The following is a 20,380-nucleotide window of genomic DNA, read 5'->3' as shown; positions in this document are numbered from 1 at the left end:
TCTATGACATATCTCCTAGATTACAAAAAGAATGTAAATTAGAAGTTGGAACACACTTGTGGAGCCTCTTTGTCATGACACCTTCCAAAGGTCCTGCATCAAAGTCTCTATGGGTTTTCTTTCATCTGAGGCCTTAGATTTCCGTTTGGAGAATCTTGCTTCAGGGGTGTTTCATCGGAATATCAGCGGTCTTGGACTGCAATCTTCCTGGTACGCAATAGCTCAGGCAAGAAGTTTCATAATGCAGGCTTGAAGATCGTTCTGAGGCTTTTGGCTTCGGTTGACTTCCTGCAACAAATAGGACATCCAACCCGCACTTGGCATCAGCTGTTCTCCCAATTTTTTTAATCTGGCGTGGGTTCGCCACAAAGTCTGTTTCTCTGGGTCAGTATGCTTCTGGTTCTCAGTCGACTGCCTCTGGCTCTCTTCGGTAACAGCGCTTCGCCTCTCCTGCTTCGGTAATTGGATCTCGCCTCTGCTCTCTCTCGGTAGCTGGATCTCGCCTCCCCTCTGTCAGCAAATGGACCTCGCCTCTTCTTGATTGCCTCTGTTTCTCTGCCGAAAACTGACCCCGATGTTCGGCTCAGTCCTCTTTTATTTTCGCCTTCTTGGGACCTTGCACCAAGGGTAGTAAACCTCGAAGAAATCGGCAGTTCACCTCGATCCTTTTGTTAAGGCCGGCCTGTTCTTTTTTTTCTCCTCCGTGCGCTCTTTTTTTTTTTCTTTCTCTTGTCGGGTAGCGGAAACTTCTCTGAAACTATCGGACCTCTTTGATACTAGCTTTGAAGGTGTTCATGTGCAGAGCTTACAAACAACTTTCTCACACACTTAAATCATAAACAACTTTCTTGTGATCTTATACAGTACATTATACAAAGTTTCGATGGCAAAGCATTGCCTTTGTTTTTGACATTCTAGAAACTTTAGTTAAAACAGTAAATGCAACCAATTCCAATAGGGTTATTTACATTAATGAAATACATAGAGACAAACAAGGTTATTTTTGTAACAGTTCTCATGAGACTTGACCTCTGTAAAAATCGATGTAAAGCGCTTTGGCATTTTTAAGCTACATCGAGTTTTACAAAGGTGTGTGTGTGTGTGTGTGTGCATTTTCCAATTTAGTTTGTCTGCTCACATGTACTTCAAGATGTCGACAGTTAATCGTTGCAACTCTGGCGAATATAAAATAGTTAAAACAGGAATAAAATTCGTTTCTCAAGCTTATGCTTCATTCTCTGCAAAAGTACACATAAGTAAGGTATCTCTCTCAATACATCTAACACTTTATTCTTTACACCAGCCATGCTTTTATTTGGACCTACTCCAGCATCCTTCCTTCTTTCATCTTCATCATGTTCAACACTCTCATATATTGCTCTCACATCATTTTGTTTTCCATTTATACCTCCTTCACATACTATCACATTATTTTAAACCGTCTCACTACCACTCTAACCATTATACTTCTCTGCCCATGTTTTCATTTGATTTCTCATCTCTTGACTCTCTCCCACATTTCCTCTTGAAGATTTTTATATTAGCTAATCTTAGATGAAGCGTCCTAATACCCATTTCATTGTTATGATCCGAGTTTTCAAATCTTAATTTCCTTTCTGAATACCTCTATTTATTTTTCCAAGGAATGACGAGTGGATAATGCAGGAATAGAAATAAATGATACACAATCCTCATGGATCTTAGAATTACTAAGACCCATGAGGATTGTGGATTGTAGAATGACTAAGATCCATGAGGTACTGCCAATACAGAATGAACTGTTGACCACTGCAGATTTCTTCAAACACTCTTCCTTAGGCAAGGACTATTTTCTCTCTCTCCCAACTTCTCATTTGGAGCTTCTGTACTTCAATCAGTATAGACGAAACCTTTTGGTCGGAAAGACCTGGGTTCGATTCCCGCCCAGAACGTGAGGAACTTTTATCTGGTCTTCTCGACTAAAGGTGAGTTAGCCGGTCTCATACAGAAGTAGGGTTTTTTTTTCACCCGGAAACTCGGATTTTTCGTCCCCCAGAACAGGCAAACTGGCCCGTGAACACATGCATCTACAGACAGAACACTGGGAGGCATTGGGGCTAGCTACCTTATCCTCGATACGGTAGCGGTCAAATGTAGAAAAATTCTTGACAGTGCAAGGTAAAAGAGGAGAGAAGGAATAAGAAAAAGAAACTTTTCGATTGGAGGAATGTAATCTAAGAGGTGAACAAAATGGCAGTTCCATCACTGAAGGTTTTGTCTTGAAATACAGATCGATACAAGAAATATCTATATCGAATATCTGATTGTTACTTGGTCCAGCGTTAATAAGCCTCTCAGAAAAACTATTATTATTATTATTATTTATACGGGTATTCCATGGGGTCAAAATACTCATCGTGGGAGATCCACCCTATCCATTAACAAAATACCTACAATCTCATGAAGCTTATTCACCGTTTGGACGCTTATAACCGCCTATGGCAATTCATTCCACTCATCCATCACTCTCTAAATAATGAACTTAATCCACACAATTTAATACTAACCACATCTTAGACAATTTCCAAGTGTGATCCCTTGTTTATTCCCAACTCCTCATGTACTGAAAAATTTCTTTTATGTCAATCTTATTGAATCTCTTTAGGAAGTTTCTATCATATCCCTTCTCTTCCGCCTGTTAGCTAAACTCTTCCACCCACATACCTTCAATCTATCCTCACAGGGTATATTCTGTCACGAGCTTAGTTACTCGTCTCTGAATCCTCTCTCTCTTACTCTTCTTTCACTTTGCGTTATTCCCGCTTCCTATGCAGAGTGTGAGTGTTACCTAGATGCGACTTCTTGTTAGTACCACTCCCAACCGACCTCGCGCTGGGGGGGGATATATTTTTGGCTGTAGTAGCATATGTTCAAGGGGCTGGTTTACCTGCTTGCAGGATGAAAACAACCAGATAAACTGGCGGAAAAACCCTACTGCCCGCACAGAAGACCGGCTAACTTGGCAATGGCTGAGGAAGACCTTAAAAATCCTGACGTCTTAGACGGGAATCGAACCTGGGACACTCCTTCCCTAGTCATATGGTTGCGAAGCCTCTAGGCTAACCATGCGGACCCTCCCTCCCTTACTATTATTACTACTATTTTTTTGGCTGCACTAATAATGTACTGTATACTGAAAGCATGGTCATGCCATCTAAAATGCCATTTTAATCATGGGCTGTTTCGGCCATTGAAATGGAACTAATTAAAAACTAGTTTCATTTCAAAAATGATTTTTTTTCTCCTTTTTGGAGAGGTAAATATTAATGAGATCGGAAAAAAATATGGAGTGCAAAATTTGGGATTAACTTGTAAATCATGCTCTCTCTTGGAAAGTACACATTATAACCAAATGGTTCTCTAGCACAGTGTTTCTCAAACTTCAGATATCCATGTACCGCTTCCTAAATTTTCATTATTACCAAGTACCCCCTTATCAAAATAATATATAAATAAATAAGGTATATTTCATTGTAAATGTCTATTTTATTTGAATTTATATGTTCATGTAAACAAAAAATATGATTTATTTTTAATAGAACAAAATTTGGAATAGGTTCCTCTTCATTTCCTGTCCATGAAAATCCACATATCAAGTAATTCATGTCATACTTACGAAGATTTTTCATCTACTTCCTAGTTGGTTTTCCAGAGATCTCAGACAACACCCTTATCAATTTCATTTGATACAGATACAATATGAATTTTCTTGTTGCTTGCAGCTGCTTGTATTTGCTATATGGCTCTCTTTTGTGCATTTTAGAAATTCAGTCTTTAACCAATGATCCATACTTAAGAATTTCAAAGGTAAAAAAATTACCGTATTTACTTGATTATAACTCGCTCTTTTTTCCCAAAATTAAAGCTAAAAAATCGTGGCGCGAGATATATGCGGGGATTTTCAGAAACTAAAGTTTTCGGAAAAAAACTGAAAATGGTGTGACTTACAAGAAGCGTCTATTCGCTATCGCTACTTTTGGCATCGAGAAAGTTTCCTTGTGTGCACGTCAGTCATCTACCCAAATAGCTTCATCTTCTTTCCCATTATTTCAAGCAAAAATTACCAGTAATTTATAAGACTTGAGATATGTAATGAACAATCCGTCACAAATTACTAATGAGAAATAAAAGCAGAGCATGAAACAGAAAGCAATGGTAGACCAGTAGAGATAGAGTAGACATGAAGAGGTGCATATGATTGATGCAGGTGCAACATATGGCTTTGCATGAGTCTATACAGCAGTTTCTGTGGGAGGGGACATGTGATTCATTAGTTAGCTATTTTTATCCCACTCGTCCCTAATTGCACTATTTGTTGAGAAATATATTACACAGACTGGAAATGTCTCTGTACCTTATTCAGTGATACAATAAAACTACCTGTTTTTCTTGCATCTTCAGTATAGTGACGCTGTTGGGGAAGCGTGTTGTTTACCACAGGGCGCGATTTACTATCACTGTTGATATACATGCGTGTATCTATACCAGTGTAGCTTTCATCATGCAGGTTTATTATTATTATTATTATTATTATTATTATTATGTGACACCTCCAGGGAGTCCAAAGACTCATCGAGGGTGAGTGTGCCAACAGTATCAAACGATTGAGCACCTTCCAACTATTAACCGCGCTCAAACTTGCATGAGCCATTAGTAGCAGAGGCTCTACCAATCGACCAACGTCATCATACAGGTTTATTTGCATCATTATGATTGTCAGGGAATTAACCTACTGACAGTCTTATTTAATGCCAAATATCATACCACTTTTTAACACAGATATAGCAACGATATTTAAATTCGATATGAAAGATTATCATGATTTCTTTGCATTTTTATTGACTCGTTTCTGTAAGTTCTAAGCGTGCTAATAGTTTAGTTGCAAAGAGTACATAACAATTAAGTACATCAGTGACAAAGTTTGAACCGGGAACTTCCTGGTTTAGCTATATTATATGCAAAGCGAATTTATTAAAAAAAGAATATATATATACATGAGGTGAGCAACCACAGCAAAGCCAGTTTAACCTTCGCACTGTGCGTTCTTTGGCCTCAGTGTGATAAGTGTTCAACCAATGTGTTCTCAACACGAAAGGATACGTATAGTATAAACGCATGCGCTTGAGGTTTAGGGGTTATTGCTGCCACGTTTAACTTCAGCGTGTGAGTTTTGAAGTACACGGTGCTGTGACTGTAGGTTAGCCGGCTTATGTACTTTTTAAATAATTTTTAAAATGCTGACGTTACGTAGTACCCTTATACTTTTTAGCTTGGTGTTTTCAGGTGCTGATGAAATTAAAAAGGAAGATAGTGTTTTGGTATTAAACAAAGACAATTTTGAAAATGCTTTAAATGACAATAAGTATATGCTAGTTGAATTTTGTGAGTATTCAATACTTTTTATGTATTTGAGTATAGTTATGTGTTTATTTATTTATTTTAAAGCAGTGTTTATTTAAAATTGTAGTCATTAAGCTGAAAGATATAAATTTCACGTATATTCACTTGAGTCACAGCAGTAAGCCATATTGTGGAGTTTGATTTTTGGGAAGGAATTCCTTTTATAAATATTTTCTGTTGTCCTGCCGATGAGAGCACAAATATTGAACATCGGTGCAAAACTAAAATTTTATAGTCTTACTTCATCAGTATTCATTTACACGATAAGTGGAGCTTTCTGTAGTAGTCATTCCTGGATTTGCTTTAATAATTTTTATTATGAAGTATTGCCTAATTACTGCTAGTGTATTACTTCATTGGTGAGGGTTTAATAGATGACGCCATCCAAAGCGTCTTTTTTTATTATTATTATTTTTTTTTTTTTTTTATGCGAAAGGTGCAAATATGAGAGAGAAAAGGATTACGCTGCAGACTCGTGTTGGATTTAAATATACCACTACTTATCTTCAGAACTTAGAAATAGACAAACTACCGAATATTACTTCATACTATGAATTATCCCGTTTTGGCATTTATATTATCTGTAGGATGACTGGGATAGCACTTTTTAATAGACATCTATTGAATTGTTTACTTAGACGAACTCGCTACCTGACAAATGCAGGAATTCAGTAGTTTACGAAACATGTGGATTTTATTATTATTATTATTATTCAGGCCTCCATGGAGTCAAAAGACTCATCGCGGGATCATTTTGTATACTCAAACCTCACCGAATGGTTAAAAACTAAGTTGAATTGCTATGGTGGTGATAATTCAGTTATTTGTCTAGTGGATGGCACTTCTGCTCTTCAACCGGCCAGTTTTCGATTTTAATAGGAGGGTGGTTGAACCATGGAATGCATTGCCTGATGGAGTGGTGAGAGCGAGAATGGTCAATGAGTTCAAGGAGTGGAATGATAGACTTTGTGTTTCTTAGAAAGGACCTCCCACGATGAGTCTTTTGACACCATGGAGGCCTGAATAATAATAATTCCTTTGTAGATATGGGTGGCTGTTCTCATTACATGGGGATTGCATTTTATCACCCAGTGTGATGTCATCCTGCTTATTACTGGAAGCTAGTGGCTTGAAAACACCATGTTTGATCTCTAGAACTCATGATTATTAAACCTTTACTCATCCATGTGACTAATTCATAATAGGTTAGTGGTCACTGGGTGGATTCATGTTTCTTAGGAGTCAAACTGGAGAAGATATTTGAAATACCTTATGAAATGAAATAAATTTACTAATGCCCTTTATTCCATTATAGGGAGTAGTATTAGTAGCATTATAGGGAGTTTAATAGCAGCACTGATAAGTGCTGCTATTAAACCTAACGCAGTATTTTTGCCTGAAATAGTGTGGATTTTATGGTGATTTTTCTTGAGTTTACAGGACGAAAAACCCAAGTTTATAGGAGAAAAAAAATCTCTTTACCTGTGCCAGATATTGACTAATTTGGGAACAAGTCAGAGAAAGTCTTAGGAAAAAATTCCTCTAATCAGCGACTAGAATTAAATGTAGAATGATCTTTCTTTAGGTGGCTTAGCATGGTGGATACACTGGCTGTATCCACCATAGGTTGTTTCAGTTGAAGGAGAGTTAGTCAACCTCATACAGAGGTAAGTATCCCCCCCCCCAAGGAACTTTTTTTCATCCTGCATACAAAATATGATCTCGTTGGCCTAAAACTAAACTGTTATGCATAAAAGCAGGTGTTGTTATGCATAAAAGAATCTTGTTGTAACAGGAGGAATCTTATATGGGTTGTTTCAGTTGAAGGAGAGTTAGTCAACCTCATACAGAGGTAAGTCCTCCTCCCCCAAGGAACTTTTTTTTCATCCTGCATACAGGCAAATATGATCTTGTTGGCCTAAAACTATACTGTTATGCATAAAAGCAGGTTTATGCCTCTCCAGATATCACCAAATTTCCTTTCTTTAGATTTTTTTATGCTATTATCAGGGCATCTTTTTTCCCAGATATCTTTGGAATAGTGGATAGAGCACGTGTGCAGTGGTTGATGTCAGTTTTTATAACTTTTGCAGTGATACTCTCATTTCCTGCAGATATCCATTTTTTGATAACTTTATTTATTTAATTTTTTCAATTTAGGTGGTGGGATTAAAGAATTAGATCAATTTATGTAATCATTTCATTTTTTTATTTGTATGCTATCACTGTTGTTACTTAATATTTCATCTAAAGATCTGAATATGACAAAGATGATATTTGAATAGAAGTGCTAAAATATGGGGATATAAAAATTTTACAGTTGGTACACTTTATTATTCAGAAGGACTAGTCAGAGGGTCAAATTCCAGATAATTGTAGTACAGCACTCATAGTAGCCATCTATTAAAAAAAAAAAAAAAAAAAAAAAAAAATGGGGGGAGGAATAAAGCTGTGAATTAGAGGAATTTCTCTCCTTAGTGTTCCTAGTAAGATTTATGCAAATATTCTTGAGAAATGGCTAAGAAAAATCGTGGAGGAGAGCAAGCTGGGTTCAAGTCAAACATGGGTTGTCTGGATCAGATTTTCACTTTAAGACAGATAGTTTAGAAATCATGGGAATATTTGTATTTAAGTTATGTAGATCTGGAAAAGGCATGTTACAAGGTGCCGAAAGGAAAACTGTTCAAAACTCTTTTAGTTATATGGTGTAAATGGGATGTTATATCAAGCTATAAATAGTCTCTATTTGAATTGTAAATCAGCAGTTAGAATTGAAGAAGGTACAGGAAGATGATTTGATGTGAAATCAGGTGTGTGACAAGGGTGTAAATTTTCTCCATTCTTATTCATCTATATGAATTATGTTATGAAGGAAAGTGGTATTAAACCTGATATTGAAATTGGAGATGTTAATCTCGGCTTTATACTTTATGCAGATGATTTTATACTCCTAAATAAATCCAGGACAAGTCTGCAGGATTCCCTGACCAAATTCAATAACTGCTGTAATAAATTTGCTATGAAAATCAGCAATAAAAAGACAATGAAAATAGCCAAAGCATTGAAAAATTTCAACTGTATCCTCAGTGGAGAACCTATAGAAAAAGTAAAACATTTAAGCTATTTAGGCACAATTTTTAGTGAAGATAGCAAATTGAATTTGGAAATAGACTGCAGAATTAGCCAAGTTGGTATGGTAATAAGTCAAGTGAATAAATTTATATGGAATAAGAGAGATTAGTCAGAACACTAAACTGGCTGTATGCAAGTGTTTAAACCAAATTTAACTTGTAGATCAGAGAACTGGGTTAGAAATAAAACACTTAATCGAAGACTGGAGATAACAGATATAAAAGTCCTGAGAGAGAATTGGGGACTGAGCAGATAGGCTCGATGGCAGTATCATATTAAAAATAAGGATATTAGGAAATAGCTTGACATTATTAGCATTCAGGAATGCGTTAGCACAGCAGCTAATCTCAGGTTGTATGGCCACTTAAACAGAATGGGAGAGGAAAGTGTTCTTTGCCAGGAAAAAGACTTAGAGGAAAACCAAGGTGGTAAGTGAATTGTTACAGTAAAAAGTGCTTTAAACAACAGAAAAATAAGATCTGATAAAATTGGAATGTTTACAGAGAGCAGGCTAATCTGGAAGAAAAATTGTCAATAGGAAGTTAGTATAAATGGAACTTTTTATGTAGTACCATCGTAAGATTCTGTACACTCTTGGGGAGTATAAGTCAGGATTTTGATGATTTGATTATTGAAGACTTGAATATTTGATTTTCTATTTAAATCATTCACTGGGATATTCTCTTTCATTCATGAATTTGCTCATTGCTGGAGATACACTGTAACTATTGTTCACATAATACACTGGTGTCCAAATGCTGAGGAAACTACATTTTTGCCTATATATCAAATGCTCTTGGCTACAGCCAAATGTGGACATAAATTTATTGCCAGCATACTAATAAATTATGTAAAAAAATTATAAATTTCTTATAAATTAAATTGCAATACATTGTTGGCAAAAGTTACAAATTTCCTAAGGACATAGTTAAAGAATTAGTGTACAGTGTTTACAGAAATCTGCGGAGAGGCATTTCAGTATGGAATGCATCCATCCCGCAACTGCGATGCAATTGTCGCACAATGTCATACCATACTTAGCTCCAAGTGATTCAGGAGTTCTTGAGGCATACTAGCCTGCTCTTTCAGAGCAAGAATAGGCTTGTTATAAGGCCTTGTTTTCTGGAGGGGAGTTTTGAGCAGCAATGGATTGCCCCATTGCATCTCAAATGTGTTCTGTGGGGGTTGAGATCTTGGGAGCATCTGGCCACTTGATTTGATTAATATCCTTGGTCTCTGGAAATATCTCCATTGCTTGTGTGTGATGTGGCACTGTCATCCATAAAAATGAATTCTTCACCTACAGCACCACAGAACAATTGAAGAATTTTGTTGCAATATCATTCACCAGTCAGTCCCTTTTTTCTGTGCTTGTAGCTCAATGTATCCATTAAGCATAATGCGTTCCCATACCATGACTCCAGCATTACCTATCTTTCCCTTTCATGAACATTCTCGTGATAGTAAGCACGACCACTTTTTCACCAGATAGTGTTGTCTGGAATTGGAGGAAAGACTTCTCCTATTAGTGTCTAGTTCAATTTTCATGGATACACCATTGAAAATGTGCTCTGAAGTGTGGATGAAAGGGATGCAGACTATAGGCCTTCAAGCATGTATGCCAACTTGTTACAGTTTGTTGATATATCCGTGTACTTGAATGGAGCTGACCTGCCATAGTGCGTTGATTACATTTTGCTGTTAAAACTAAAAATCTATCTTCGTGCTACGTGGTAGAGCAAGGGCAACCTCTTAGTAAACATTTGGAACATGACAATGGTTTGAAATGCTGCCCAGAGCCTGGATACAACTCCATGTGAGATTCGAAGCTCTGGCAATATAAGTAATTCTGTGGCCTTTTTCAAGCTTTCTAATAATAATTCCTGATTTCTACTCAAATCATCAGTCATACAAATTGGCACAAGCTGATTCATCTGAATTTGCTGTTGTAACATTTGGAAATAGTGTTTTCTTAATTTTTAGACACCAGTGTACTTAGCATACCTCTCCTTGAACTCGCAGCCATCTCTGGCAACCCACTCCACTCACTACCCTAACACTTTTGCTAACCACTACTATTATATAATTACCAGGGGGTGACTGCTTATTCTCTCTTTTTCTCATGTATTGCAAAAAGTCTTCCTTGTTTTTAAAATCCTATAAAACACAATCCACTTTAATAACCAATTTAATAATTAATAAAACTTCAATTTTTCTAACATATCCCCCTCTTTTGCCTGTCAACTTTTTTTTTTTTTTTTTTTTTTTTAATCTCTCATCATAGGGAACATTCTATAGAGTACAGTCTTGGTCACTTGCACCTGGATCTTCCATGTAATCCAGGCAACTAGTCCTGTGCGTAATCTAGATGTGATTCCTATCTGTTCTTGCCACAACTTCTCCAAAAAGTCTTTTTGTAATACTGTATAACTACTATCATTTTATCCTTTCTAGCACTTGACTTTCTTATTTAAAATATCTTTTTTCTTGGAGGGTATTTCTTGCACGTAATTTCAGATGTTATTTTTGTTTTCTCTCATCAATTAGTCTCTAAGTTTCCACTGAATCATTCTTTTAGCATATCCTAAAACACCTGTGTCATTAAGGAGGCTATTTTTTTAATCCATCTCGCTTTCAAAATTTATATTTTTCTTTAACTCCTTGCAAACTGCATTTTAATAATTTAGCAATTATTGCATTTGTCTTAATTGTAATTTGCCTCAGGGCTCTGTGCTTGGGCATTTGTTTAATTTGTATATAAATGATATAGGAAATGGCTTAAAGGGAGATATTCAGTTTGCTGATGATGCAAAGTTGGGTAGTGCAATAAAAAATCAAGCTGATGAGAGTTTGCAGGATGATTTAAATAAGCTGGTAAAATGGGCAAAAGGTAATGGATGTCAGTTCAATGTGGAAAAGTGTAAAGTTATGCATTTTGGGATTAAAAGATTACTAGCTGTGTACTACATCGATGGAACAGTATTCTAGGAGATTGATGAGGCTAGGGACTTAGGGGTGTTGGTAGATAGGGAGGTTCAGGGGACACATTGCTAAGGTGTCCAAGATTGCACATAGGATTACTTGGTTATTGAGGAACACACTAACATCCAGAGATAAAGAGGTTATTATTCCCCTTTATAAAGTGTTGATACTTCCACATTTGGATTACTGTGCTCAGGTCTGGTCACCTGGATTCCTTGGAGATGAGGAGGTTGTGGAGAGAGTTTAGAGGAGTGACTGAGTTGGTGAGTGATGTAAAAAAATGCTCCCTACATTGACAGATTAAGAGCTTGTGGATTGTAGAGGTTGGTTGATAGGCAGAGAAGAAGGGATATGATAGAAACAATTAAGTTACTAAAAGGTTTTTATAAGATTGATGCAGGGGAAATATTTCAGCTGTGTGATAGAGATGGAAGAACAAGAGATCATCTCTGGAAATTAAGAAAAAGTGTGGTTAACAAGGGTGTGAGAATGAGGTTTTTCGCCTGGAGGGTGGTGAATGAGTGGAATGCATTGCCTGACTCAGTTGTGAGTTCATCATCTGTAAATGAATTCAAGAAGAAATATGATAGATATTGTTTTGATAGTTTGGGTCTCCCGCGATCAGTCTACCGACTCCATGGAGATACCCCGTAATAATAATATTCCCCCCCCCCCCCCCCAAAAAAAATAACTACACATATCCAGTTCTAAGATCTGATCCAATATCAGCATTTTTATTTCGGACATCTAATAACATTTTCTTGTACTTTTGACTTGAAGCAATATGATCTTTTGGTTTTATTTTGCCATCTAATGACATCCAGGTTACTGTGTGCATTCCATTATAGCTTATAGATTATAACCTATAGGAGTTATTTACATAAAACACATAATCAAATACATCATCAGCACAGTTCCAATGATTCAGTTTACATTTCTCTTTCCCAAATTATGCTATAATTTTCTCCAGTATCTCGTTACAGTAATCTATCCTTTATCTGACCACACTGAGAAGGCTGCCATTCTGCTAATTGAAGTGCATCTATATGGTGCTGTCCCAGAAGTTAGTTTAAATGCAAGTGATTGCTTTGAAGTTTGGATAAGTGGTAATTATGTTTGTGCCAACTTTAACATTACTCGCCCATGAGAAGTATACCATCCATACTATGTGTCATCATCTACTTGTCAAGTAGACTTAAATATTTTACTGGATGACTGTTAGCTTTCCAAATTTATTTTTAAGATTTAATGTTATTTCTTGTGAAATATGGTTCCTATCTAATTGTTGCTTGAGTAAATTTCTTGCTTGTGAGGAATCCAACTCCATGCTAACCCCCAACCGGCCACGACGTGTATAGATGTTCAGCTAAATATGGATACGAAGCTCTAACACCCATTGAATAACATGGATAAGAAGTGCAATTTGGTGTCACTATTTCATCCATATTGCTCGGTAGGGAGGTTAATGCATATCAGTTTTATTACGTACTTTTGAATGAAGACTCATTCCCATTTGGGGCAGTTTATTCTACCAGTACCATTTCATCTTCACTAACTCCCCAGTAATTCAATCTTATATTTTCCATCTCCTTTCTAACTTGTGTTAGTTTTCCTATTTAGTAGTGTTAGCATTCTCTTGGCGAGCTGGTCCTAATTTTTCATGCTTTAGTCAATCATCAAGTGTCTTTTCAATTTTTGCATTTATCTGACTTGAACACAATATTTAAATTTTCAGAGACTTATGGATTATTAGTCTGTTGAGATCCTGTTCTTCTGATAGGTCTTTTTCCTTTTACATCATCTGATGATGATTTTGCTTTGATCAAAATGCATGTCTGCAAATTTGCATGTCTCGAAATGCAAATTTCATCATCAGAGCCTTGTTGACAATAATGGCTTCCTCCATAAGGTGGAGGAGAGGGTGGTATTTGAGTGCTAGAGGCCATATTCTATACAGAATGTCAATCTTAATATTATGCAGTTTAAACCTTATTTCTGTCTGTTCAGGAATTACTTTATCCAGGATGAAATACTCTAAGTTGATTATTAAACAACCCACTTTGTCATCTGAATTGATCACTTGACACATTTCCATTTGATGTTGTGATTTGTCAACAGTCGCCTCTTTTTCTCCTACAGGCTGCATAAGTTGCAATATGCCATAAATTGTAGTAGCACATTGCACTAATGAAAGCAAAACAATGGCATCCAAGGCATCATTGTTTAAAAAATTCAACTAAAGGGACTTCGTGCAGTCCAATGTCTGCGAGATGTATGCATTACCAAAGACAAATGAAATTTGGTTTGAAAGTGATAGTGGTCGGAAAGTGTGCCAAAAATCTATGCAAGTGAGGGTCAAAGTGCTGGTCAGGTTGCAATATATAACTGGTGGACAGAATAAAGAACTTGCATGACAGTGTCTGTGATGGTGTAATGGCAGATAGGATTGAAACAAGAGTTTAAAAGTCACACGATTGAGGAGGAGAGCAGAGTAATGCACAGAAAACAATATTTAAATTTTCAGAGACTTGGGATTATTATCCCATAGAGATCCTATTGTTCTGATAGGTGTGCTGGTGCGAAACAAATGCAGAAACTTCTGGCGAGTAGGTCAGCTGATATCGGAAAGAAAAGTGTGAGAAAAGAGAAATGAATGCTTGAGAGAGGGAGGGAGAGAGAGAAGTAAGGAAAAATCATTGTTATGTATTGCAATTCTATCGTAAGAGGTGTGATTGGTGGGAGATTGACAAAATCATGCTCCCCGGGTGCAAAAATTAACAATTAATGGGGTTATTAAAATGCAAATAGTTGATTTAGTTTTTTTTTTGAAATAGTTGATTGTTTCGGTTGGAACAAATGATTTAAAAGGAGAAAAGTATATGAGGAATAAGCTAGCTGAGGAATTAGATAAGTACCAGATCGACATAATAGGAGTGACTGAAACATAAAAGACAAACTGGTGAGATCTTTCTGAGCAATAAATACAAAATGTTATATTCGGGCAACCAATCAAGGGAAAAGAGTAGCCATAGTATTCAAGACTAAATAATACGAGGCTAATCTTCTTGAATGGGTGCTTAAAGGTCAAAGCTGTATAACTTGGAGGAGACCTCCACATAGCCTTTAAAGAAATGTGGAGAACCGACCAGGGCTTCTAACTTAATGTCCAATCCTCACCTTCTCTTGGTGCACTTTGTTAGGTATCTACCTGGATAATGAACGAACGAGGATGGGCTGGCAATTTGGGATTTAGTCAACCAAATTGTATTCTTATTGGCTTAAACCAAAACATAAATGATTGTACAACGTGACAGAATTTCATGCCGCTTGGGGCGTTGCCTGATTAAACAAGGGACCCAGTTGTTATTGCCAGGGATCCAGGGCAAACAACAAAAAGTCAGCGACTGGAACAAATCTGAATTTGAAAAGACGCCCAACTCAAAATCACCAGAGTTAAGGATCAGTACTATCAACATAAGAAGAATGAATGGCAAAGAAATGGAGCTAGCTGAGGAATTAGATAAGTACCAGATAGACATAATATGGGTAACTGAAACAAAAAAGACAAACTGGTGAGATCTTTCTGAGCAATAAATACAAAATGTTATATTCAGGCAATGACAATCAAGGAAAAGGAGTAGCCATACTATTCAACACTAAATGCAAGGCTAATCTTCTTGAATGGCAGGCAGTCTGAAGTAGAGTAATGTGGGCAAATATGAGAATGGGGAACTGGACAATGAGACTTATTTGTGCCTATGGTCCCACAGAAGGTTCTACTAAGGTAGAAGTGGAGGAATTTTTTGAGGTGTTAGAGAAAGTGACTGACACAATGAAAAAGGAAAAGTTGGTCCTTGTTGGGAATCTGAATAGCAGAGTAGGAAATGATTGTGAGACATACAAAAATATATTGGGAAAATTTGGAGAAAAGAGCAAAGCTAATAATAATGGAAAATACCTTTTGGATTTCTGCTCAGGACATGGACTGGTTATTACTAACACCATGTTCTAACATAAAAATGTGCACAAATTCACATGGAGAGAAGTGGCAAGGAATAAGAAAAGTCTCATTGACTATGTATTGTTGATAGTGATGTTTTCTCCCTGGTGCAGGACACCAAAGTGTACAGAGGATTTGAAATTGGAAGTGATCACTATTTAGTTTTGAGCAGGATAACAATGAATTTCATTTTGAAAAGAAGGACATGTAAGAAAGTTTTAAAGTGAATAAAAGTTGAGCAGCTTGCAGATGTGAACTGTAGACTAAAATACACAAAGATTATTGAAGAAAAAATGAAAGAGTTTGAGAACAGGAACCAAACCTTGGAGATTCAGTGGCAAGCCTTGAAAAAAAGACTAATTAATTCAGCTAGAGAGGCATGTGGTGAGGTTGTCTGCAAGGATAGAAAAATCATAACTCCATGGTGGACACAGAAAGTTTAGAGGCAGTGATAGAAAAGAAGAAAGCATTCGAAAAGTTCCTGGCAAATAAGTCAGCTTGTGCTCTTAGAGAATACAGAGACAAGTGTAAGAAAGCTAAACACTATAAAACTAGCTAAACAAAAGTCATAGGAAGACTTCGGTAAGAACATAGAAAATAAATATGAAGAAGTTAGCAAGATATTCTGGAGCTTGTCGAAGAAGCTCAGAAATGGAGGAAAGAGTGTTGCTAAAGGAATTAGAGATGATAAAGATGACATGAAAACCGGAGAAAAAGATATCCTTGATGTATGGTGTAATTTTTTCAAAAAATTGCTAAACGAAACAAGTAGTGATATCACATTGGTAAAAAAAAAACACTCAACAGGCATACAGTCAAGAATACATATCCATACTTAAGTAGAAAAAGCCATCAAAGGCTTGAAATGTGAAAATTCAGCAGGAGTAGTGATATTTGACCAGAAATGCTGAAGTATGGAGGTATAGAAGTCTTATAGTGGTTGCACTGCATAGTTCAGAAGGCCTGGATAGAGGGACGAATTCTGGATGATTGCAGTAGAGCTCTCATAGTACCCATATATAAAAAGGGAAATAAAACTGAATGTGAGAATTACAGAGATATTTCCCTACTGAGTGTTCCTGGTAAGATTTATGCAAGTATACTTGAGGAACGGTTGAGAAGAATTGTGGAATAAAAGTTTGAAGAACAAGCTAGATTCAGGTCAAATAGAGGCTGTCAGGATCAGCTCTTCACTTTACGACAAATAGTCGAGAAAGCATGGGAATATAACAAAGATCTGTATTTAAGTTTTGTAGATCTGGAAAAGGCACATGACAAAGTGCCAAGAGAGAAGCTATTCAGTATGCTACAATTATACGGTGTCAATGGGGCATTATATCAAGCAATTCTTAGTCTTTATTTGAGTTGTAAGTCAGTAGTTAGAATTGAAGGAAGTACAGGAAGATGGTTTAATGTTAAATCTGGTGTCAGACAAGGATGTTATTCATTATTATTATTCATTATCTATATGGATCACATTATGAAGGAAAGTGACATTAAACCTGATATCAGAATTGGAGATGTTAATGTCAGCCCTTTGCTTTATGCAAATGATGTTATACTTCTAAAAAAATCCACTACAAGTCTGCAAGATTCCCTGACTAAATTGAGTAGCTGTTGTAATAGATATGGTATGAAGGTCAGCAAAAAAAAGACAATGAAAATAGGTAGAATTGTTGAAAATGTCAACTGTGTTGTGAACGGGGAACCTGTGGAACAAGTAAAACATTTCAGCTACTTAGGCAGGATTTTTAGTGAAGATGGTAAATTAAATATAGAAATAGACAACAGAATCTGCAAAGCTGGTATGGTAAGGAAGTCAGTTGAATAAATTCATATGAAATAAGAGAAATTAGCCAGAACACTAAATTAGCTGTATACAAGATAATGTTCAAACCATTTTAACTCGCAGATCTGAGAGCTGGGTCAGAATTAAAACACTTGATCAAAGACTAGAGACTGCAGATATGAGAGTCCTGAGAAAGATTAGGGGCTCAAATAGATGGCAATATCATATTAAAAATGAGGATATTAGGAAAGAACTTGACATTGTCAGCATCCAGGAATGCATTAGCAGAGCTAATCTCAGGTGATATGGTCACTGAAACAGAATGGACAAGGAAAGATTAGCGAAACAAGTGTTCTCTGCCAGGTTGGTAGGAAAACGATCCAGAGGAAGACCAAGATATAGGTGGATTAATATGGTAAAAAGTGCTTTACACAATGTTGGAGTCTTGAGAAGTAACAAGCTGATTTGGAGGATAATTGTAAATAGGAAGTTGGTAATGATGTAAATTTTTCATGTAGTACTATCATAGCCTGTACACCCTTCGAGGGTACATAGCAGGAATTTGATGATAATGATAAAGTATATGAGGGAAGATATGAAAGACTTACTGAAAGTGGCAATAATAAAAGAGAGAGTTTAAGATAGTGAATGACTCGATGCATAAGATACACAGGATGAGTAATGTGGAGTGAATTTGTTGGACAAAAGGACTTTTAAATAAGGATGGTTTGTTGTCTGAATGGATTTTGTGTTCATAGTTAGGAACAAGTATTGAATGAAGTGAAAGTGGATATACAATATCAGGATAACTAGAACTTTTAGGAGTAAAGTTGAGTGGATATGCAGATAACGGTGTGGCATAAAATGCCTAAGTTAATACCACTGGTTACAAATGAGAATGGGATAGTTAATATAAAGCTTCAGCATAGTGGTGGGCCTGAGGGACTTTTGTACTTTATGTACACTGCCAGGAGCATTTCCAACAAGGGGATGGAGTTTTGGGCATTAGTTCATCCTGGCCAAAAAGTTTTATTACTGAGACACAGATGATATAGTTAGTGGGATAGAATGTGAAGTGTATAGTGTATTCAGTGAGGATAGAGATAAAAGAATGGGGAAGGAGGAGTGTTATTGGTGATGGCTGATGAACTGTAACCAAAGAGAATATCAGTTCAACTGCAAGCCAGTGAAAATAGCACATTTGAGGCTATCTGGTATGAGATTGAAGCCAGCAGAACAAAATATACAGTTGGATGCTTCTGTAGACCAAGAAATAGAAAGGATGATGAGGATAGTATGCATTGGCAAATAAGCTCCATGAGTGGAGGGCAGGCAATTATTATTGAGGATTTCAACTATGAGAACATAAATTGGAAGAAGGAGAGGGAGTGGAAGAAAGGAAATGGAATTTATGTAGTTACTAAGGAATAATTACCTGAGACAACATGTAATGGAATATACCAGGGGTTTGAGAGTATTATATCTGGAAATGGCATCTGAGAATTTGTCTATAACCAATATAACCATGTTGCTGCCGGTTGATGAATGATCATATGGTCTTGATCTGGGAGGTGGCTAAATGTGTGGAATTTTCTCTTAAGATGGTGTGTATGTGGAATCGCAAGGCTGGTAAGTATGACATGCTTAGGAGATTGCTTGGATCAGTGCCATGCGAAATTGGAAATGTGTATGGAAAGTGGTAAAAGAGTGTTTGAGGGAAGTAATGGCAAACAGCATACTTAGAGTCAGGAGAGTAAATTAAGTGGGAGTTAAATGGATGAATAGCATTATAAAGCTGGACCAACAAAAGTAAAATTTGTGAAAGGGGAATTCAAGGGATGCAGGATGATTTGGATACTGTCAGTCTGGGCAAAGGAGAATGAATGCGAGTTTAATGTAGCAAAGTGTAGGTTATGCATTTTTGGGTGAAATGATTACCAGCTATATACTAGCTTCATTCATTTTCTCAAGTACAGTTCCATCAGTATGGTAATATTGATGGAACTGTACTCCAGGAAATTGACAATGGCAGGTATTTGGGAGTGTTAGTGGATAGGGAGTTTGTTTAAAGGTACATAGCAAAAGTGGTTAAAGCGACTTATTGGATTACTTGGTTACTGAATAATACTTTGAGCATAGACAAGCAGGTTATTATTCCTCTTTATCAAGACTTGATCTTGACTACTGCATACAAATCTGGTCACCTGGGTTTCTTGGTGATGAGGAACAGGTGGAGGAGGATCAAGAGGTGAGTGATCAAGATGGTATGAGGTCTATGGAATGAACATTATGAGAACAGGTTCTGGGTTACAGAAATTGATTGACAACAGAAAAGGGGTGATATTGTTGAGACATACATACTGAATAATTTTTACAAGATAATTCAGAGGAATTGTTCAGAACAGGTCTGATGGTGGGAGAACCAGGGGTCATCCATTGAAACTGAGTAAGAGTGTAGTTAGCAAGGGTGTTAGAACTAGATTTTTTGCTTGGAGAGTGGTGAATGAGTGGAATAGGTTGCCAAGGTCTGTTGTGGGTGCCTTCACTGTGAATGAGTTTAAAGCAAAGTATGATAGATATCGTGCAAATGTTGGATAGTGCTTGGCATGATGTTTAGTAGCTCCCTCAATGAGTAAGGCTTCCATTGAGTAGCCCATAATAATAACAATAAGGAAAACAATTCTGTACTATTTTCATTGAATTGCAGTGTCAGTCTTGTATGAGCATTTGTCTGTTAGTACCAGTGGGACGGTGAAATTTTAAGTGGGGGTGCTCCCTATACAAAATAAAAAATAAAAAAAAAATTAATTTTTATTTTGTATAGGGAGCACCCCCACTTAAAATTTCACCATCCGCCTCTGGTTAGTACACTAGTTGCCCTTCTCACTTGAGTAATATTCTTCACCCAACTGCTCTTGCCATCATACTTTTCCATAACCTCTTTTCATTTACCGTTAATTTTATTTCATTGGGCATCTAGTTATACCAAACTTCATTTTTTATGTGGGGCATGCAACTTGCCTTTGCTGGTAATTAAT

The 20,380-nt window shown here is 36.7% G+C and overlaps 1 protein-coding gene across 1 annotated transcript in view; it reads left to right on the top strand.

Moving 5' to 3' along the window:
• Window positions 1-5,173: 5,173 nt before the first annotated feature.
• Window positions 5,174-20,380, top strand: part of Pdi (protein disulfide isomerase) — a 145,552-nt gene continuing 130,345 nt past the window's right edge. Inside the window, exon 1 of the mRNA XM_090397372.1 lies at window positions 5,174-5,421. Within this exon, the coding sequence (XP_090253498.1) occupies window positions 5,274-5,421 (148 nt within the window). The 5' untranslated portion in view covers window positions 5,174-5,273. The remainder of the gene's footprint in view (window positions 5,422-20,380) is intronic.

This window comes from Typopeltis vanoorti, chromosome 9, assembly GCF_054136105.1.
Source record: "Typopeltis vanoorti isolate ZY-2024b chromosome 9, IOZ_Tvanoo_1.0, whole genome shotgun sequence".
NCBI classification, from domain to species: Eukaryota; Metazoa; Arthropoda; class Arachnida; order Uropygi; family Thelyphonidae; genus Typopeltis; species Typopeltis vanoorti.
This window is presented reverse-complemented; position numbering and strand designations above follow the sequence as displayed.